The sequence below is a fragment of the Hyperoodon ampullatus genome (assembly GCF_949752795.1).
Source record: "Hyperoodon ampullatus genome assembly, chromosome: 7".
In the NCBI taxonomy this organism is placed as follows: domain Eukaryota; kingdom Metazoa; phylum Chordata; class Mammalia; order Artiodactyla; family Ziphiidae; genus Hyperoodon; species Hyperoodon ampullatus.
In genome coordinates, this window is record NC_136920.1 from 112,830,303 (window position 1) to 112,849,086 (window position 18,784).

The following is an 18,784-nucleotide window of genomic DNA, read 5'->3' on the forward strand; positions in this document are numbered from 1 at the left end:
TGAATATTATTGTATATAATAGGTACAGTTTGAAAACTTAAACATGCCCTCATTTTGCAGATGAAAAAAGTGACATAGAAACAGGTTGATTTATCTGAACTCTGCTTCTGGCTCTGAAAGAGCCCCAAGTAGAACTCAGGTCTCAAGTGTTCTCTCTTCTGTTGTTTTTAAATGGCACCAAGGAAGCAGCTGGCTCATTCTTTACCTCTTAGGGCCAGTTTTGGGGTGCAGAAGAGATTTTACAGGAAGAATGTATAGTCAATTCTCTTGCTGCACAATTGTTTCCAAATAACTGACAGATGAATGAATAGAATAAGATTAAAAACAAATGAACAAAAATAACAAAGAAAATAGATGAGGGGGGAATAACCAAAGGTAATAATAGTAACTGCCATTTATTGAAGATTTGATATATGCCAAGCATTATTTAAAATTCTTTATAATGTATCAATTAATCCTCCCAACAACGCTACTATCATTTTCACCATTTTTCAGATGAGGAAATCCAGGGGCAGAGAGGTTAAGCAACTTGCCCAAAGTTGCACAGCTGCTAGAGGGTGGAGAGAAGATTTGAACAGAGCAGTCAGGCCCTGACCACCATACTGCTCTGCTTCTGTGCACACATCTGTGTTTACCCCCTGATGCTTCTTCCTACTGCTTTATCTTCTCCTTGCCCCACCACACCTAACTTCTCTCAAGAATATTTATGTTGGAATCCCCAGCAGGCTTCTCTAAGCCTGGCCAGAAACCACCTAAATCCCCGTCATCTCCTATTTAACCCTGCCACAGGCATACTATCAACTCCTTTTATTCCTATTTCATGGAATTTTTGATAATTTTGAACCAAAGCTACACTGCTCCTCATAGATCTTGTCATATTCAGGCATCTCTAAAACTCTCCTGATCTGTAAATCACAGGATGCTTCTTGCCACGCTCACTTCTATCTGTTATGCTTGGGAAATTTGATGAAAATTCAGGGATTTATTTGAGATTACACTAGCATTTTGTCTAATAGATTCAAAGATTTTTAAAGATTTCTTTTTTCTTTTCACTTATGATGATATTAATTAGGCCATGGCTGACTCCTTCAATCCAATCTTGGGATATGAAGTGGACAGGCTGACTGACAGAATTCAGTTCCTGTTAGATTAAAAATTTTGTACAGCATTACCATGTTCATGAATTTAGATGATACATTTGTATTAAGTGAACTAGCAGCTGGAGTATTCCAAGTAATATGGGGGGATGTGCTTATAATATTGATTATACGTTTGACTTCCCAGGAGGGGTGGGCAAGAGCATTAATCAAAGGACAGTTTAATAAACTCCTTGGGAGAAGCGTTATGGTTTCATTATTTAAAAATTCAGTTAAGACAGCTGTAGCTGAATTTTTACAGGCACTAATCCAAATGGATCATCTGGCAAAGACAGAAAATTATTCCCCGTATTTTACAACTAATATGCCAATTTATTAATTTTCAAGTTCACATAAATCCCACCGAGCTCAGTTTCAGCTAAGGACTGATTTTCAGAATAACACCTCATGAAAGTCAGGTTTTAATTTGAGCTGTGGTAGCTCAATTTGCAAGAGGATAATTGCATATCATTTTCTGCAAACAAAGAGAAGCTTTTTGACTTTAATAAAAAATAAAAGCCACATATTTTTACAGATAAGGAAAAAGCCAAAAAAACTAGAGAAGGTTAAATCACATCACATGTAAACAAATATTTCAACCTACAATTAATCTATATTGAATTTCCCTCTATTTTTCTATTAGACGTATTTGAATGCTCAGGCTCTTTCCCTTTCCAAATCTAAAGTGGAAAATGGATGTAAATTTAATTAATAAGTATTTCTAGAAATATGGAAATGAAGGCCAATTTGATTTCTCATGTTGGAAATATTGCTTTTTATCACTTATACCATGCACTTTAAAATCAATTATGTTGGAACTTTGTTATTCTTTAAAAAAAATAGAATTGTTTCCAAGATGAGAGTATTGCATGGGTTATATAACACCCTGAGACCTGAAGTCAAATCAGGGTTAGAATGCACATAATTTTTGCCTGGTTCAAAGGGTATAGATAAATGTGAATTGTGCATGGAAGTCCCAGAAGGCAAATCTCTTTCCTCCCAGGTTTATGTAGAATGTTGCTTGTCACTGACAGAGCCATTCGGGATTATTTCTGTTGTGGAAACCGTGAAAGGTTTCAAAGTCTCAAGGGTGTTAGCAAAAAAAAATTTGGAGCTTTTCTGACAGTACTTTAGGGTAATAGTCAACCTCCGAGTGGCAAGAGTCAAGGTTATTTCCCAAGTGATTTACTAAGTATCTATATGTATAAATGATGAATCCTTCTATAACAGATTACATTCAAGGTTTTCCCTTCAATGATGAACTTCTCACTTGCATCCCAATAGGTTTCTTGAGAGGAAAAGGAAAACATAGAGGTATGGTGAATGCACACAAGAACTTATGGAAGTGTGTTCTGGATGCGAATGTCATCCATTGTCAATGTGCCAGTGGGAAATGGGTTAAGAACTAGTACTGTCAGGTGTGCCTTGAAGTCCTTGTGCTCTGTGCTTCCCTCCAGAAAACATGGCTGTGTTTGATATGGCATCTGGTACATTTCTCTTCATGTCTTGATGTCAGCTGTGAAAGGGCGGTACCTTCTCCATGGTACTCTAGGTGCGTAGCTGTATCATGATATGAAGGGAAGGAATTATGCCCATAAACAGAGATAGAAGGCCAGTCCCTCTGCTCTTGTTCTTTGCTTTATCTAAGAATACAGTGGACAGGTGGACTAGGTTAATAGAAGTAAAAAGAAACAGAAGTGGTCTATGGAGAAATACAGTCTCAATCAGATCAGTTGGGCTTTGGGCAAGAGTATGATGACAAAGACTCACTGTGAATCTCTGTGAACATCCACAGACATGGAAGAGAGGCCCCTGCTGTGGCATGAGCATAATATATTATTTTGTCAGTTTATTACAGGCCTTGAGTCTTTTTAAAAATTGTTCAATCTTGAAAACATTCACTCCTTTTCAAGTAAAGCAGTTTGCCAAGTGACTAAAAAAGATGTTGGTTTCCCTCTTTTTATTATAGAGCAAAAGTCGATCTGTTATTATTGCCTATACTGGGACAATTAAAATTTAAAATAATATTTCAGAATGTAGAATAAATTGACAAAATTTTAGTCTTAGATTTGTAATGGCGTCCAGGGATGTTCTACTTCTAGATTTTCATTTTTAGAGTGGAGGAAGATCAGGCTCAGAAAGGTGAAAAAAATGCTCAGGACCATACAGTTAGTCTGAGCTTGAAACTCAAGCTCCGCTTACCCTAGGCAAATGCTCTCTCTTCCTTCCATTGTCCTGCTTTTCACGTTTAACACAATATAATGGTGTTAAAACTTTATTAATATTTACACAGGAAGTTCCAAATTAGTAAATTTAATTAGTGAGCAAATGCTAATATATGATTGAATTTTGTTGTCAGAACAAAGGCAGACTCTATTCAGATTTTTTTATTTTGACATATTTATTGGAGTATTATTGCCTTAAAATGGTGTGTTAGTTTCTGCTTTATAACAAAGTGAATCAGCTATACATATACATATATCCCCATATATCCCCCCTCTTGCATCTCCCTTGCACCCTCCCTATTCCACCCCTCTAGGTGGTCACAAAGCCACGAGCTGATCTCCCTGTGCTATGCAGTTGCTTCCCACTAGCTATCTATTTTACATTTTGTAGTGTATATTTGTCCATGCCACTCTCTTACTTCATCCCAGCTTACCCTTCCCCCTCCCAGTGTTCTCAAGTCCATTCTTTATTCCTACATCTGTATTCCTGTCCTGGCCCTAGGTTCTTCAGAACCACTTTTTAATTTTACATTCCATATATATGTGTTAGCATATGGTATTTGTTTTCTCTTTCTGACTTACTTCACTCTGTATGACAGACTCTAGTTCCATCAACCTCACTACAAATAACACAATTTCCTTTCTTTTCATGGCTGGGTAATATTCCATTGCATATATGTGCCACATCTTCTTTATTCATTTGTCTGTCGATGGACACTTAGAGTGCTTCCATGTCCTGGCTATTGTAAATAGAGCTGCAGTGATATTGGGGTACGTGACTCTTTTTGAATTATGGTTTTCTCAGGGTATATGGGCAGTAGTCGGAGTGCTGGGTCATATGGTAGTTCTATTTTTAGTTTTTTAAAGAATCTCCATAGTGTTCTACATAGTGGCTGTATCAATTTACATTCCCACCAACAGTGCAAGATGGTTCCCTTTTCTCCACACCCTCTCCAGCATTTACACTTTGTCAATTTTTTAATGATGACCATTCTGAACTGGTGTGAGGTGATACCTCATTGTAGTTTTGATTTGCATTTCTCTGCTGATTAGTGATGTTGAGCATTCTTTCATATGTTTATTGGCTATCTGTATGTCTTCTTTGGAGAAATGTCTATTTAGGTCTTCTTCCCATTTTTGGATTGGGTTTTTTGTTTTTTTGATATTGAGCTGCATGAGCTGCTTGCAAATATTGGAGATGAGTCCTTTGTCAGTTGCTTCACTTGTAAATAATTTCTCCAATTCTGAGGGCTGTCTTTTCATCTTATTTATGGTTTCCTTTGCTGTGCAAAAGCTATTAAGTTTCATTAGGTCCACTTTGTTTATTTTTGTTTTTATTTCCATTTCTCTAGGAGGTTGGTCAAAGTTGATCTTGCTGTGATTTATGTCATAGAGTGCTCTGTGTATGTTTTCCACTAAAACTTTTATAGTGTCTGGCCTTACATTTAGGTCTTTAATCCATTTTGAGTTTATTTTTGTGTATAGTGTTAGCACATGTTCTAATTTCTTTCTTTTACATGTAGCTGTCCAGTTTTCCCAGCACCACTCATTGAAGAGGCTGTCTTTTTTCCACTGTATATTCTTGCCTCCTTTATCAAAAATAAGGTAACCATATGTGCGTGGGTTTACCTCTGGGCTTTCTATCCTGTTCCATTGATCTATATTTCTGTTTTTTTGCCAGTACCATGCTGTCTTGATTTCGGTAGCTGTGTAGTATAGTCTGAAGTCATGGATTCTGATTCCTCCAGCTTCATTTTTCTTTCTCAAGATTGCTTTGGCTATTCAGGGTATTTTTTGTTTCCATATAAATTGTGAAATTTTTTGTTCCAGTTCTGTGAAAAAATGCCATTCGTAGTTTGATAGGGATTGCATTGAATCTATAGATTGCTTTGGGTAGTATAGTCACTTTCACAATGTTGATTCTCCCAGTCCAAGAACATGATATGTCTCTCTATCTATTTGTATCATCTTTAATTTTTTTCATCAGTGTCTTATAGTTTTCTGCCTCCAGGTCTTTTGTCTCCCTAGGTAGGTATTTTCCTAGGTATTTTATTCTTTTTGTTCCAATGGCAAATGGGAGTGTTTCCTTAATTTCTCTTTCAGATTTTTATCATTGGTGTATAGGAATGCAAGAGATTTCTGTGCATTAATTTTGTATCCTGCTACCTTACCAAATTCATTGATTAGTCTAGATATTTTCTGGTAGTATCTTTAGGATTCTCTATATATAGTATCATGTCATCTACAAATGGTGACAGCTCTGCTTCTTCTTTTCCGATTTGTATTCCTTTGATTTCTTTTTCTTCCCAGATTGCTGTGGCTAAAATATCCTAAACCATGTTGAATAATAGTGGTGAGAATGGACAACGTTGTCTTGTTCCTGATCTTAGTGGAAATGTTTTCTGTTTTTCACGATTGAGAACAATGTTGGCTGTGAGTTTGTCATATATGGCCTTTATTATGTTGAGGTAAGTTCCCTCTATGTCTATTTTCTGGAGGGTTTTATCATAAGTGGGTGTTGAAATTTGTCAAAAGTTTTTCTGTATCTGTTGAGAGGATCATATGGTTTTTATCCTTCAATTTGTTAATATGGTGTATCACATTGATTGATTTGTGTATATTGAAGAATCCTTGCATTCCTGGGATAAATCCCACTTGATCATGGTGTGTGATTTTTAATGTGATTTTGGACTTTGTTTGCTAATATTTTGTTGTGGAGTTTTGCCTCCATGTTCATCAGTGATGTTGGCCTGTAGTTGTCTTTCTTTGTGACATGTTTGTCTGATTTTGGTATCAGAGTGATGGTGGCCTCATAGAATGAGTTTGGGAGTATTCCTCCATCTGTTATATTGTCAAAGAGTTTGAGAAGGATAGGTGTTAGTTCTTGTTTAAATGTTTGATAGAATTCACCTGTGAAGCCATCTGGTCCTGGGTTTTTGTTTTTTGGAAGATATTTAAGCGCAGTCTCAATTTCCTTGCTTTTGATTGGTCTGTTTATATTTTCTATTTTTTCCTGGTTTAGTCTTCGAATGTTGTGCTTTTCTAAGAATTTGTCTATTTCTTCCAGGTTGTCCATTTTATTGGCATAGAGTTGCTTGTAGTAATCTCTCATGATCCTTTGTATTTCTGCAGTGTCAGTTGTTATGTCTCGTTTTTCATTTCTAATTCTATTTATTTGTCTTCTCCCTTTTTTCTTGATGAGTCTGGCTAATGGTTTATCAATTTTGTTTATCTTCTCAAAGAACAAGCTTTTACTTTTATTGATCTTTGCTATTGTTTCATTCATTTCTTTTTCATTTATTTCTGATCTGATCTTTATTATTTCTTTCCTATTGCTAACTTTGGGGGTTTTGGTTCCTTTCTCTAATTGCTTTAGGTGTAAGTTTAGGTTGCTTACTTGAGATGTTTCTTGTTTCTTGAGGTAGTATTGTATTGCGCTACGCTTTCCTATTAGAATTGTTTTTGCTGCATCCCATATTTTTTGGGTCATTGTGTTTTCATTGTCATTTGTTTCTAGGTATTTTTTGATTTCCTCTTGGATTTCCTCAGTGATCTCTTGGTTATTTAGTAGTGTATTGTTTAGCCTCCTTGTGTTTGTATTTTTTACAGATTTTTTCCTGTAATTGAAATCTAGTCTCATAGCGTTTGGTCAGAAAAAAAATACTTGATATGATTTCAGTTTTCTTATACTTGCTAAGGCTTGATTTCTGACCCGGGATATGATCTATCCTGGAGAATATTCCATGAGCACTTGAGAAGAAAGTGTATTATGTTTTTTTGGATGGAATGTCCTATAAATATCAGTTAAGTCCATCTTATTTAATGTATCATTTAAAGCTTGTGTTTCCTTATTTATTTTCATTTTGGATGATCTGTCCATTAGTGAAAGTGGGGTGTTATAGTCCCCTACTATGATTGTGTTACTGTTGATTTCCTCTTTTATGGCTGTTAGCGTTTGCCTTATGTATTGAGGTACTCTTATGTTGGGTGAATAAATATTTACAATTGTTATATCTACTTGGATTGATCCCTTGATCATTATGTAGTGTCCTTCTTTTTTTTTTTTTTTTTTTTTTTTTTTTTGCAGTACACAGGCCTCTCACTGTTGTGGCCTCTCCCGTTGTGGAGCACAGGTTCTGAACGCGCAGGCTCAGCAGCCATGGTTCATGGGCCCAGCTGCTCCGTGGCATGTAGGATCTTCCTGGACCAGGGCATGAACCCGTGTCCCCTGCTCCGGCAGGTGGACTCTCAACCACTGCACCAACAGGGAAGCCCGTAGTGTCCTTCTTTGTCTCTTTTAGTAGCCTTTATTTTAAAAACTATTTTGTCTGACATGAGGATTGCTATTCCAGCTTTCTTTTGATTTCCATTTGCATGGAATATCTTTTTCCATCCCCTCATTTTCAGTCTGTATGTGTCCCTAGGTCTGAAGTTGGTCTATTGTAGACAGCATATAATACGGGTCTTGTTTTTGTAAACATTCAGACAGTGTATGTCTTTTGGTTGCAGCATTCAATCCATTTACTTTTAAGGTAGTTGTCGATATGTATGTTCCTTTTCCCATTTTCTCGATTGTTTTGGGTTTGTTATCATAGGTGTTTTCCTTCTCTTCTGTTTCCTGCCTAGAGAAGTTCCTTTAGCATTTGTTGTAAACCTAGTTTGGTGATGCTGAATTATCTTAGCTTTTTCTTGTCAGTAAAATTTTTAATTTCCCCATTGAATCTGAATGAGATCTTGCTGGGTAGAGTAATCTTGGTTGTAGGTTGTTCCCTTTCATCACTTTAAATATGTCCTCCGACTCCCTTCTGGTTTGCAGAGTTTCTGCTGAAAGATCAGCTGTTAACCTTATGCAGATTCCCATGTATGTTATTTGTTTTTTTATCCCTTGCTGTTTTAATTTTTTTTTTGTATTTAATATTTGATAGTTAGATTAGTATGTGTCTTGGCATGTTTCTCCTTGGATTTATCCTTTATGGGACTCTCTGTGCTTCCTGGACTTGATTGACTCTTTCCTTTCCCATATTACGGAAGCTTTCAACTACAATCTCTTCAAATATTTTCTCAGTCCCTTTCTTTTTCTCTTCTTCTTCTGGGACACCTATAATCAGAATGTTGGTGCATTTAATACTGTTCCAGAGGTCTCTGAGACTGTCCTCAATTCTTTTCATTCTTTTTTGTTTATTCTGCTCTGCAGTAGTTATTTCCACTATTTTATCTTCCAGGTCACTTATCAGTTCTTCTGCCTCAGTTATTCTGCTATTGATTCCTTCTAGAGAATTTGGATCATCTTTACTATCATTAATCTGAATTCTTTTTCAGGTAGACTGTCTATGGTTGGTCTGGTGGGCTCTTTCCTTGCTCCTTCATTTGCTGTGTGTTTCTCTGTCTTCTCGTTTTGCTTAACTTACTGTGTTTGGGGTCTCCTTTTTGCAGGCTGCAGGTTCATAGTTCCCATGTTTTTGATGTCTGACCCAGTGGCTAAGGTTGGTTCAGTGAGTTGTTTAGGCTTCCTGGTTGAGGAGCCTAGTGTCTGTGTTCTGGAAGATGAGGCTGGATCTTGTCTTTCTGGTGGGCAGGACTGTATCTAGTGGTGTGTTTTTGGATGTCTGTGACCTTATTATGATTTTAGGCTGCCTCTCTGCTAATGGGTGTTGTCATGTTCCTGTCTTGCTTGTTGTTTGGCATAGGGTGTCCAGGACTGTAGCTTGCTAGTTGTTGAGTGGAGCTGGATCTTAACATTGAGATAGGGATCTCTAGGAGATCATTGAGTGTTTGATGTTACATGGAGCCTGGAGATCACTGGTGGACCAATATTCTTATCTCATCTCTCCCACTTCAGAGGCACAGGCCTGATACCTGGCTAGAGCACCAAGACCTTGTCATCCACATGGTTCAGAAAAAAAAAAAAAAAAGAAAAAATTAAAATAAAATAAAATAAAATAAAGTTATGGAAATAAAAATAATTATTAAAATAAAAAGAAATTAAGATGTAATAAAAAAAAGAAAGGAAGAAAGAAGAGAGCCATGAAACCAAGAAAACAAATCCACCAATGATATCAAGTGCTAAAAACTATACTAAATGGAAAACAAAACAAAACAAAATGAAGAAACAGAACCCTAGGACAGATAGTAAAAGCAAAGCTATACAGACAAAATCACACCAAGAAGCATACACATACATACTCACAAAAAGAGAAAAAGAAAAAAAAATAATATATATATATATATAGTTGTTCCCAAAGTCTACCACCTCAATTTTGAGATAATTCATTGTTTATTCAGGTATTCCAGAGATGCAGGGTACATTAAGTTGATTGTGGAGATTTAGTCCACTGCTCCTGAGGCTTCTGGGAGAGATTTCCCTTTCTCTTCTTTATTCACACAGCTCCTGGGGTTCAGCTTTGGATTTGGTCCCGCCTTTGTGTGTAGGTCACCTGAGGGCATCTCTTCTTCACTCAGACAGGACAGGGTTAAAGTTGCAGCTGATTAGGGTGCTCTGACTCACTCTGGCCGGGAGGAGAGAGGGGTATGGAATGCGGGGAGAGGCTGTGGCAGCAGAGGGAGGTGTGATGTGGCAACAGCGTGAGGCACACCATGTGTTCTCCCAGGGAAATTTTCCCTGGATCACGGGACCGTGGCAGTGGCAGATTGCACAGGCTCCCAGGATGGGAGGTGTGGATAGTGACCTGTGCTTGCACACAGACTTCTTGGTGGCCGCAGCAGCAGCCTTAGTGTTTCATGCCTGTCTCTGGTGTCCACGCTGATAGCCGCGGCTCACACCCGTCTCTAGAGCTCATTTAGGCAGGTGGTGCTCTGAATCCCCTCTGCTTGCGCACCTCGAAACAATGGTCTTGTTGCCTCTTAGGCAGGGGAAGACATTTTCCTGGACTCCTTCCTGGCTAGCTGTGGTGCACTAGCCCCCTTCAGGCTGTGTTCACTCAGCCAACCCCAGTCCTCTCCCTGGGACCTGATCTCCGAAGCCCAAGCCTCAGCACCCAGCCCCCACCCGACCTGGCCAGTGGGTGAGCAGAGCAGTCTCTTGGGCTGGTGAGTGCTGGTCAACACCGATCCTCTATGTGGGAATCTATCTGCTTTGCCCTCTGCACCGCTATTACTGTGGTCTCCTCTGTGGCTCTGCAGATTCTCCCCACCACCCCCGCCATCTCTGCCAGTGGAGAGACTTCCTATTGTGTGGAAACTTTTTCTCCTTCACAGCTCCCTCCCAGAGGTGCAGGTCCCATCCCTATTCTTTTGTCTTTGTTTTTTTTCTTTTTTCTTTTGCCCTACCCTGTTACGTGGGAGTTTCTTGCCTTTGGGAGGTCTGAGGTCCTCTGTCAGCATTCAGTAGGTGTTCGGTAGGAGTTGTTCCACTTGTAGATGTATTTCTGATTCATTTGTGGGGAGGAAGGTGATCTCCACATCTCACTCCTCCGCCATCTTGAAGCTCCTCCCTCTATTCGGATTTAATTTGCCTGGTATCTTTCATATTTCAGTCCACCAAAGTAAATGAAGTGTTACTATGAAATGTGTTACAGTAACAACCTTGGTGCCTTTGAAAGAAAATATTCATATTTCCTATCTAGCAGGAAAGAGAAATCTCTAAAGGCAAGCCATTTCAAGTTTAAGAAAACACAGTATAAACAACCCATGGTGGCTGCTATAATTTAATTTTAAAGCAAAGGTTGACAAGGAATGTACAAATCTGAATTTCTTAAAGGCCACACTAGTGTTACCATATGAAGCATGTACACACCTCTCCAATTCATCTCACGTGACATTTGGGACCATGCACTTTATAGTTAGGTTAAATAAATTAAAACCACAAGAATATGCACTTCCTGAATAAAACATACTTCAAAACAGATATCAGAGTAACAAGTGATGTAAAATATTATTATTATATATACTAATATAATACAATAATGAAATATGGTTAAAGACACTCCTGATGAGAAGGTATAGGGTAGTGATTAAAAGCATTAGCTTTGGGGTCATACAGACCTGTGTTCAAATTCCAGCCCTGTCACTTACTACAGTTATTTACAACTTTTGTTATTTACTGGGTTGATTTGAGCATGTTACTTAGCCTCTCTGAGTCTCAATTTCCTGAAAAATAGATTGCAGCTTGAGATTTCTACCTCATATTTGACTGTAAGAGTTAATATAAGTAATGTGGAGACTGGCTATACTATCTGAAAAAACGTCAGAAACTTGAGATGCTAAGTGCATGAATATCTCATCAGAACACCTATGATTCCTTATTATTACTTGATTCTTCACTTTCCTGTTCATTCTTATACTAGGAAAAACTTTCTACTTCTGCTTCAAAATGTAGCTCTATGTCATAAAATACAAGGCAGCTAGTGCTGAAAAACTACATCTTATAAGAATCAGAAACTACCTTTGTGCTTCAGTATTCAAACGACCTTATTTATTTCCACCATCATGAATTCCCCATACCAAAAAGATTGGTAATTCTCTTAAGCTATTCAAGTCACACATGTGGGCACAAAGGAAGTAAAAGGGTCAGTTTATGAGAAAACAATAATTATTTGGGAGGTCAAATGTATGCTGCCTTTGGTGTAACATTAGCTCAGTCTTCTGTAAGGTTTAGGGACTGTAAGGCATTTTAGTTACTTTCAGGGCCAATTGAAATTGTGCACTTGAATTGAAGAAGGACTGTGTAGAAAAGCTAACTTTAGGGAGTTAGCTCTATCAAGCTTTCTCTCACTCAGAAAATGCATTTTTGTATTAAAACTTGAAAGAACCAAGGATTTGTTTGTTTGTTTATTGTTTAGCGGTATGTGGTCCTCTCACTGTTGTGGCCTCTCCCGTTGTGGAGCACAGGCTCTGGACACGCAGGCTCAACTGCCATGGCTCACGGGCCCAGCCGCTCCGTGGCATGTGGAATCCTCCCGGACCGGGGCACGAACCCGCGTCCCCTGCATCGGCAGGCATATTCTCAACCACTGTGCCACCAGGGAAGCCCAGAACCAAGGATTTCGATGTAGGAAACTGAGTTTGCCCTCTAGCACTAACACCTGTTGACTGTAACCATGAATAAGTCACAGATTTACAGTTTACTGATCTGTAAAATGGGTTTCCTGCCTAGGCCCTGCCTATCTAGTAGTTTTATACTGAGAATTATATCAGGCTATGCATATGAAGGCAGCTTGCTCTAAACAAATCAAGGATTTAATGATTGAAAGGACTGGGTTTAATTCTCAATTAGAAACTATTTAACTTTTTTTAACAAGTTCCTTAACTTTTCTGGACTTCAATTTATCTTTCTCTACAATGAGGTTAATAAAGCCTATTAGACAAGATTGTTGGGGGATTTAATGATACCATGTGTGAAAAGCTTCAAACAAAAAATGCTGTCTGATACTTCTTTATCAGTCGGCTGTTTTGTGTATGAGGCTAGTAATGAATAGTTATTGGAGTCTTTATTTAAATTTATTTCACATAAGTTAAAATTTTCAATTAAAATAGAAGTTATATAAATTTCTAAATTTAAATTAGAATAAGGTTAAAATAGAAAATAATCTAAATTGTGAAACAGAGAAGAATGTCCTTCCATCCAGAGAATATTCTACAGGAGTACTAATATTGTTATTGTCATGGAAAGGTATTTGCCATACATCATCAGGGAGTGAAGAACATAAAGCAAAGTATATGGACTGATCAATTTTTTTCAAAAAAATTATTGGGAAAAAATTTTGGAAAAATATATCTAGGAAGTGTAGTGGGACTATGGGTAAGTTTTATTTTTGCTTTTGGTGTACCTGTATTATCTAATATGTTACATTAGTGTCACATTCATGTACCAAAATAAAATATTAAAATGTTAAATGAAAATAATAAGCATGAAAAAAACTGACCTCCTTCAGCTGAACATATGACCACAATTTGACTGAAAGGTCCATCTCCTTTATTGTTATAAACGCCAACCTTCACTTCAAAGGGAGTAAGAGGAGGGACACTTTCATCTCGATAAATGAATTTTGAAGCTTCAGAAGATGTCACCATTTTTTCCTTCCAGCCACGTGTTCCATTGGGTCGGAAAGCCACAATATAGCCAAAGCCTTCCCCATTCTGAAACTCTTCCGATACTGGCTAGAGAAGAAAAATTCAATGAAATATCAGGAAAATAATTGATCAAAACCCCCACTCTTTCCAACCTTTAAATTTTTTAAAATTATTGATAACTAGAGCAATAGAGACTCTCCAATCTTTATATTACATTGGAAGCCAACATAGAACAATAGCTTGGCAGTCACTGGAAATTTAAAAGGCTTTAAAGGTATAAGATTCAAAAATTAAACGGTATCAGTTGGTATTTAAGAAAAGCATCAGGAGTATTGAAAACTCTTGAAGTGAAACAAATTTGATCCAATTAGTCATGTATGTGAAACAAAGGTCATTGAATTCCACACTAGAATGTAATATGCTGGGGAAAACTGTCATATGGTCTGGTGGTCGGGAAAATCTTGTCACTGGTAATGCTCTGCAGAGGCCTTTGCACAGAAAATGTCGGTGAAATTAATGTAAGACCTTTCTTCTAGTGTTTTTCTCAATTACTGTTGTGCTTTACTAACATATGAAAAAATTAGAATACAGAATTTTTTCAAGAGACTTGTACTCCATGGCTTACATTTAAATTTGTTAAATGAGCATAAATTGCACACGACAGAAAATAGTAATTGTGATTAACTAGTTAGTCAGTGGAGAAGTTACCAGACATTGAATGTTTCACAAATAGATACACAATAAACATTTGCTACATTTTCTTATTTTGAATTTTGATTTAAGAAAAACTATGTATTGAGTGGAGGAAAAGAGAAAAAGCCTATTATATCAAAGTACTATAGACTAAGTGTTTATACCCCTTTCTCCCCCACAATTCATGTGATGAATTCCTAACACAATGTGATGGTATTAGGAGATGGGCTTTTGGTAGGTGACTTGGCTATGAGGGTGGAGTGCTCATGAATCAGATTATTGCCCTTGTAATATAGAATCTAGAGATCTGTCTTGCCCCTCTGTCATGTGAGGACATAGTGAGAAATTGTGTTCTATGAACCAGGAAGCAGGCCCTTGCCAGATCTGAATCCACCAATGCCTTCCAGAACTAAACTTCCAGCCTCCAGAACTGTGAGAATTAAATTTCTGTTGTTTATAAGCCACCCAGTCTACAGCATTTTTGTTATAGCAGCCCCAGCTGACTAAGACATAAAACTGACAGGGAAGGCAATTCCGTTTAGAGAGGTTTGATCTCAGCGAAGGTCAGGTATTGGGAAGTTAATACCTCTGCAGAAATCAAAAAACAAGGCATAAAGTTTTATTGAAGAAGAGGCATATGAACAGAAGAACAGGTCAGAGGATGTGCTCATGGCAGATTTCTTAATGGGGAAAGGAGTTTTTCTGTATGTTTCTGTACATTCTATCATTGTTCTTAGAGATGGTCAGGGATTGGTTGTTTTCTCCAATAGTCATTTCCATCTCCATATTCTAACGCATTGTTCTGTTAGCTACATAGCTATATTTGATAATAAAGTTAACATTAAAGAAGGAAGGTGGCTTTATGGAAAATAAATGTACCTCTCACACTCTTTCTTCCCTGTTCTTTTCCTTTGACAGAAGGAATTTTGGAGGTCATACAGTGAGGGACACAAAAGAATAAGGGTTTTGAATTCAAAGTCCCAATTCTACTGCTTCTCAGGAAAGTACTCAAACTCTGCATCAGTTTCATAATTTGTAAAACAAGGAAAATTATCCCCAGTAATAACATAGTTGTATGGGATAAATGAGATAACCTAGTCACTACTCCAGAAAAAACCTCAATGGTTTTAGCCTCCAAAAATATCAAGGGTGCTATTCAATTGTGAAGTAAATAAATATCAAACTAAGCCAAATAAACGTCTGAAGTAATTTGTGAAAGTATGTATTTTAATCATTCAAACTATATTCTGAGACAACCTATATGACAGGATGGCACACGTTAGACTTGATATGAAAATGAGAAAAGTTCATGTTGGAAATATTCATGTGAGTAACGCATGCTCAAAGTGTTTCTTAACCTCCTTTAAACAGAAGTTACTCAGTTACTCTATACCAAATACTGATACTCTATGTGTAACTTTCTTTTTTAAGGAATCAACAAGTTCTGACATCTGAGTAGGCTTTCTTACCTCCCAGGCGATGACTAACTCGTGCCTTCTTCCACTTCTTCCACTTACATTGGTGGGTGTTGTCTTTGGAACTGTCGTTAAAAATGGGCCAAGAGTGAGAACAATACATAGATGTACAATTTAAGTGTCCCTACACCAAGAATGCATCATAATCCTACTCTGGTTGGGTAACATCCCCAAATAAACAAATCAAAATGTGTTTGGAAGTAAAATTGGTCTTATTCAATATTAAACAAAATGTTTGTGACAAATACCTTGCTTTCAAATCTATGTGGGGGAGTGTGATATATATTTTTCATGGCCACATACTGCATCCCCAAACTAGTTCACTTGTATAAATGCTCTGTGGTTACTAAGGTCCAAATCATAATTAACACTATAGTCAAGGACATCTGCTAATGGTTAGTTAAATTTCGTCCTACATGTTTTCTTCTTCCTAAGGATGTGAATCTTCTGTGATTTCAGGGCTTACAGAGACCCTAGAAAGTGCACAGGTTGACATTAGCCTTATTGCTTTACTAGAACTCCAGTTTAAAGAAATCTTAGCAACAGTTCCATGGAGTGAGAACCTATTTAAATGAATAAACATTTTTAAAAAACTGTCAAGAATGAACCTCTCTGCAAACTGCAAAATATATAGATACCTGGTGAAGCTTTTTCAAATGCAAAACTATTAAAAGAATAAATATGTCAAAGGAATAAATTTCCCCTTCACAACACTAAACCACAAAATATGTAGTTGAAAGGGAATACTTTCAAATGAAGAGCTATTAAATGAAGAAAACTATTAAAATAAATAATTTTCCAGGCTATGAGCCTGAATTAGCAATTTTACACTTCAGCATTGCCTTTATATCCCAGCATATAGTTTTAAAAAAATATTGATATACTCATAAACAATAAATTCACTCCCATTTATTACCTACTTGGAGTGGAAGGCTGTTAATTACTGGTAGATATTCACACAGCATTTTATATACGGGAAAAACTGATGCAGAATTTATATGCTACTAGAAAGGAAAAAAACAATTCTTCTTGGACCACAGAGGTGGGAGAGAACACTATCATTGCTTCCATTGAAATATATGATCTTTATTCACCAGGTCCAAATTTCATTTCCTTGACACTTTTCTCCGCGAACATGAGTTCTTGTCTTGCTCATGTACATGTAGAAGGATACATACAGAAGCAGCTACCAATCTTTCTTTTTTCACAGTTACGTACACATTAAGGATTATTCATATGTGGAGTTCACTCTCACGAGTTCCCTCAGAATTACATGGAATTGGATACCTCTTTGTCTCTAAATCAGGAAATCAAAAGGAATTCAACTAAGAAGAATGATGGTATTAGAGCAATAACAGTGAATATGCCCTAATTTATATGAAGAGCAGGCAGATGATTTAACTTGAGTTTTTTACTAGTAGTCATAAGTTATCACTGCATGTAAGAATCTATGACATATCAGTCTGCCTTGACACCATGTCTCAAAACCACTGTTATAGAGTAGTAGTTTTAAATTCATTTTCTGTTGTATAGTATGAGTAAAGCACACAGGAGGAAAACTGGTTTAACTGTATGTGTAAAAGGGTAGGGCTACACATTTCCAAATATACCCTCAGTGGCTAATCTCAGAGTTCTGAATATTGTGACCATCAATGCATGGTCAGATAAATAGCAGGAGCAAGTTAATTTGTTGATATGGTGCCACTATGCTTTCTCTTAGTACCATTTGTTTGTAAAATATAAAAAGTTATGCACACACACATATGCTTCACATTCATCACTGACAATAATTAACAGGTAAATAATATTACAAGTAATATCTACCACAATCACCTACTTCATCTATTACATTGGAATTGCTAGTTTATACCCCAAATGTAGGATTTTGAATATTTTTCTTTGAAGATACCCTCCCTATGATCATGGATTTTGTGGAAAGACTAGGCACTGAGCATCCTTTTCTATTTTATTCAGCCCTCAAAAATCATCTAAAAGGAGGATGCTTGGAACCTCTAGTTTAGGGTTGGAGAGTAGGCTATAGGCTATCTTGTGAGCATCTGTCTCTTGAAGCTCATTAAAGAAGTATGAGTAGAATGAAATACAAGTCATGATTTGAGGTCAAATATTTCTTCTGGAGCTTTGGTAGTATTGTTCCATAGTCTATTAATGATTTTATTTTTTTAAAAGCATATTTAGAGTTTTCAAAAATTTTAACTTTGTGAGTAAAAAAATTAAAAATAAACTAATGAAAAATGTGGTGAAAATTTCCACTTTGAGGAACCAAGAAAGCAAAATTTAATTTGTTTCTGTGTGGGTTACTTCCATATCAAATTATCCATAAATGACCTAGATTCTGTAAAATTTATTTTATCATTTGAAATTAGTCTTTGAAGCCTTCCTACTGCTACTAATTTCTTTTAAGAAGATAAAATAAATAAATGTAAATAAAGATAAAATAAAATAATGTAAATAAAGATCATCCAATTTTAATGTATAATAAATGACACAAAACAGGCACTATAGTTCATTGAGTTTTAATAGTATATGTGTATAAGCACCAACTGTTCTTTTTTAAGAAAGGCTTACTAGATATAATAGGAAATACTAACAGAAAACTTAAGGCTTTAAAGACATGGAAATAACCTAAATGTCCATGGATCAATGAATGGATAAAGAAAATGTGGTGTATTATACAATGGAATACTATTCAGCCATACAAAGAAGGGAACCCTGCCATTCGAGACAACATGGATGGACATCAGGGTCCTTATACTAAGTGAAATAAGCTGGACAGGGAAAGACAAATACTTTATGGTCTGACTTATATGTGGAATCTAAAAATATGGAACTGGTAGGAACAGAGAACAGATTGGTGATTTCCAGAGGTGGGAATGAAGGGTGGGGGAAATGAGGAAATGTGGTCAAAAGGTACGAACTTCCAGATATAAGATAAATAAGTTCTAGGGATATAATATACAACATGGTGACTACAGATAACAATACTCTTATCGTATATTTGAATGTTGCTAAGAGAGAAGATGTTAAAAGTTCTCATCACAAGGAAGAAAATGTACTTGCGTGAGGTGATGGATGTTAACTAAACTTATGGTAATCATTTTGCAGTATATAAATATATCAACTAATTATGTTGTTCACCTTAAACTAATACAGTATTATATGTCAATTATATCTCAATAAAACTGGAAAAACAAACAAACAAAAAAGA

General features: G+C 36.6%; 1 protein-coding gene across 3 annotated transcripts in view; it reads right to left on the reverse strand.

The window, feature by feature from the left end:
• CNTN5 (contactin 5) overlaps nt 1-18,784 on the reverse strand; it is a gene marked incomplete at both ends in the record, with an annotated part of 772,249 nt that overhangs the window by 43,977 nt on the left and 709,488 nt on the right. For all 3 annotated transcript variants that reach the window (XM_079707897.1, XM_079707896.1, XM_079707895.1), the window contains 2 exons: nt 13,243-13,477; nt 15,553-15,623. In XM_079707897.1, coding sequence (XP_079564023.1) covers nt 13,243-13,477; nt 15,553-15,623 — 306 coding nt within the window. The remainder of the gene's footprint in view (nt 1-13,242; nt 13,478-15,552; nt 15,624-18,784) is intronic.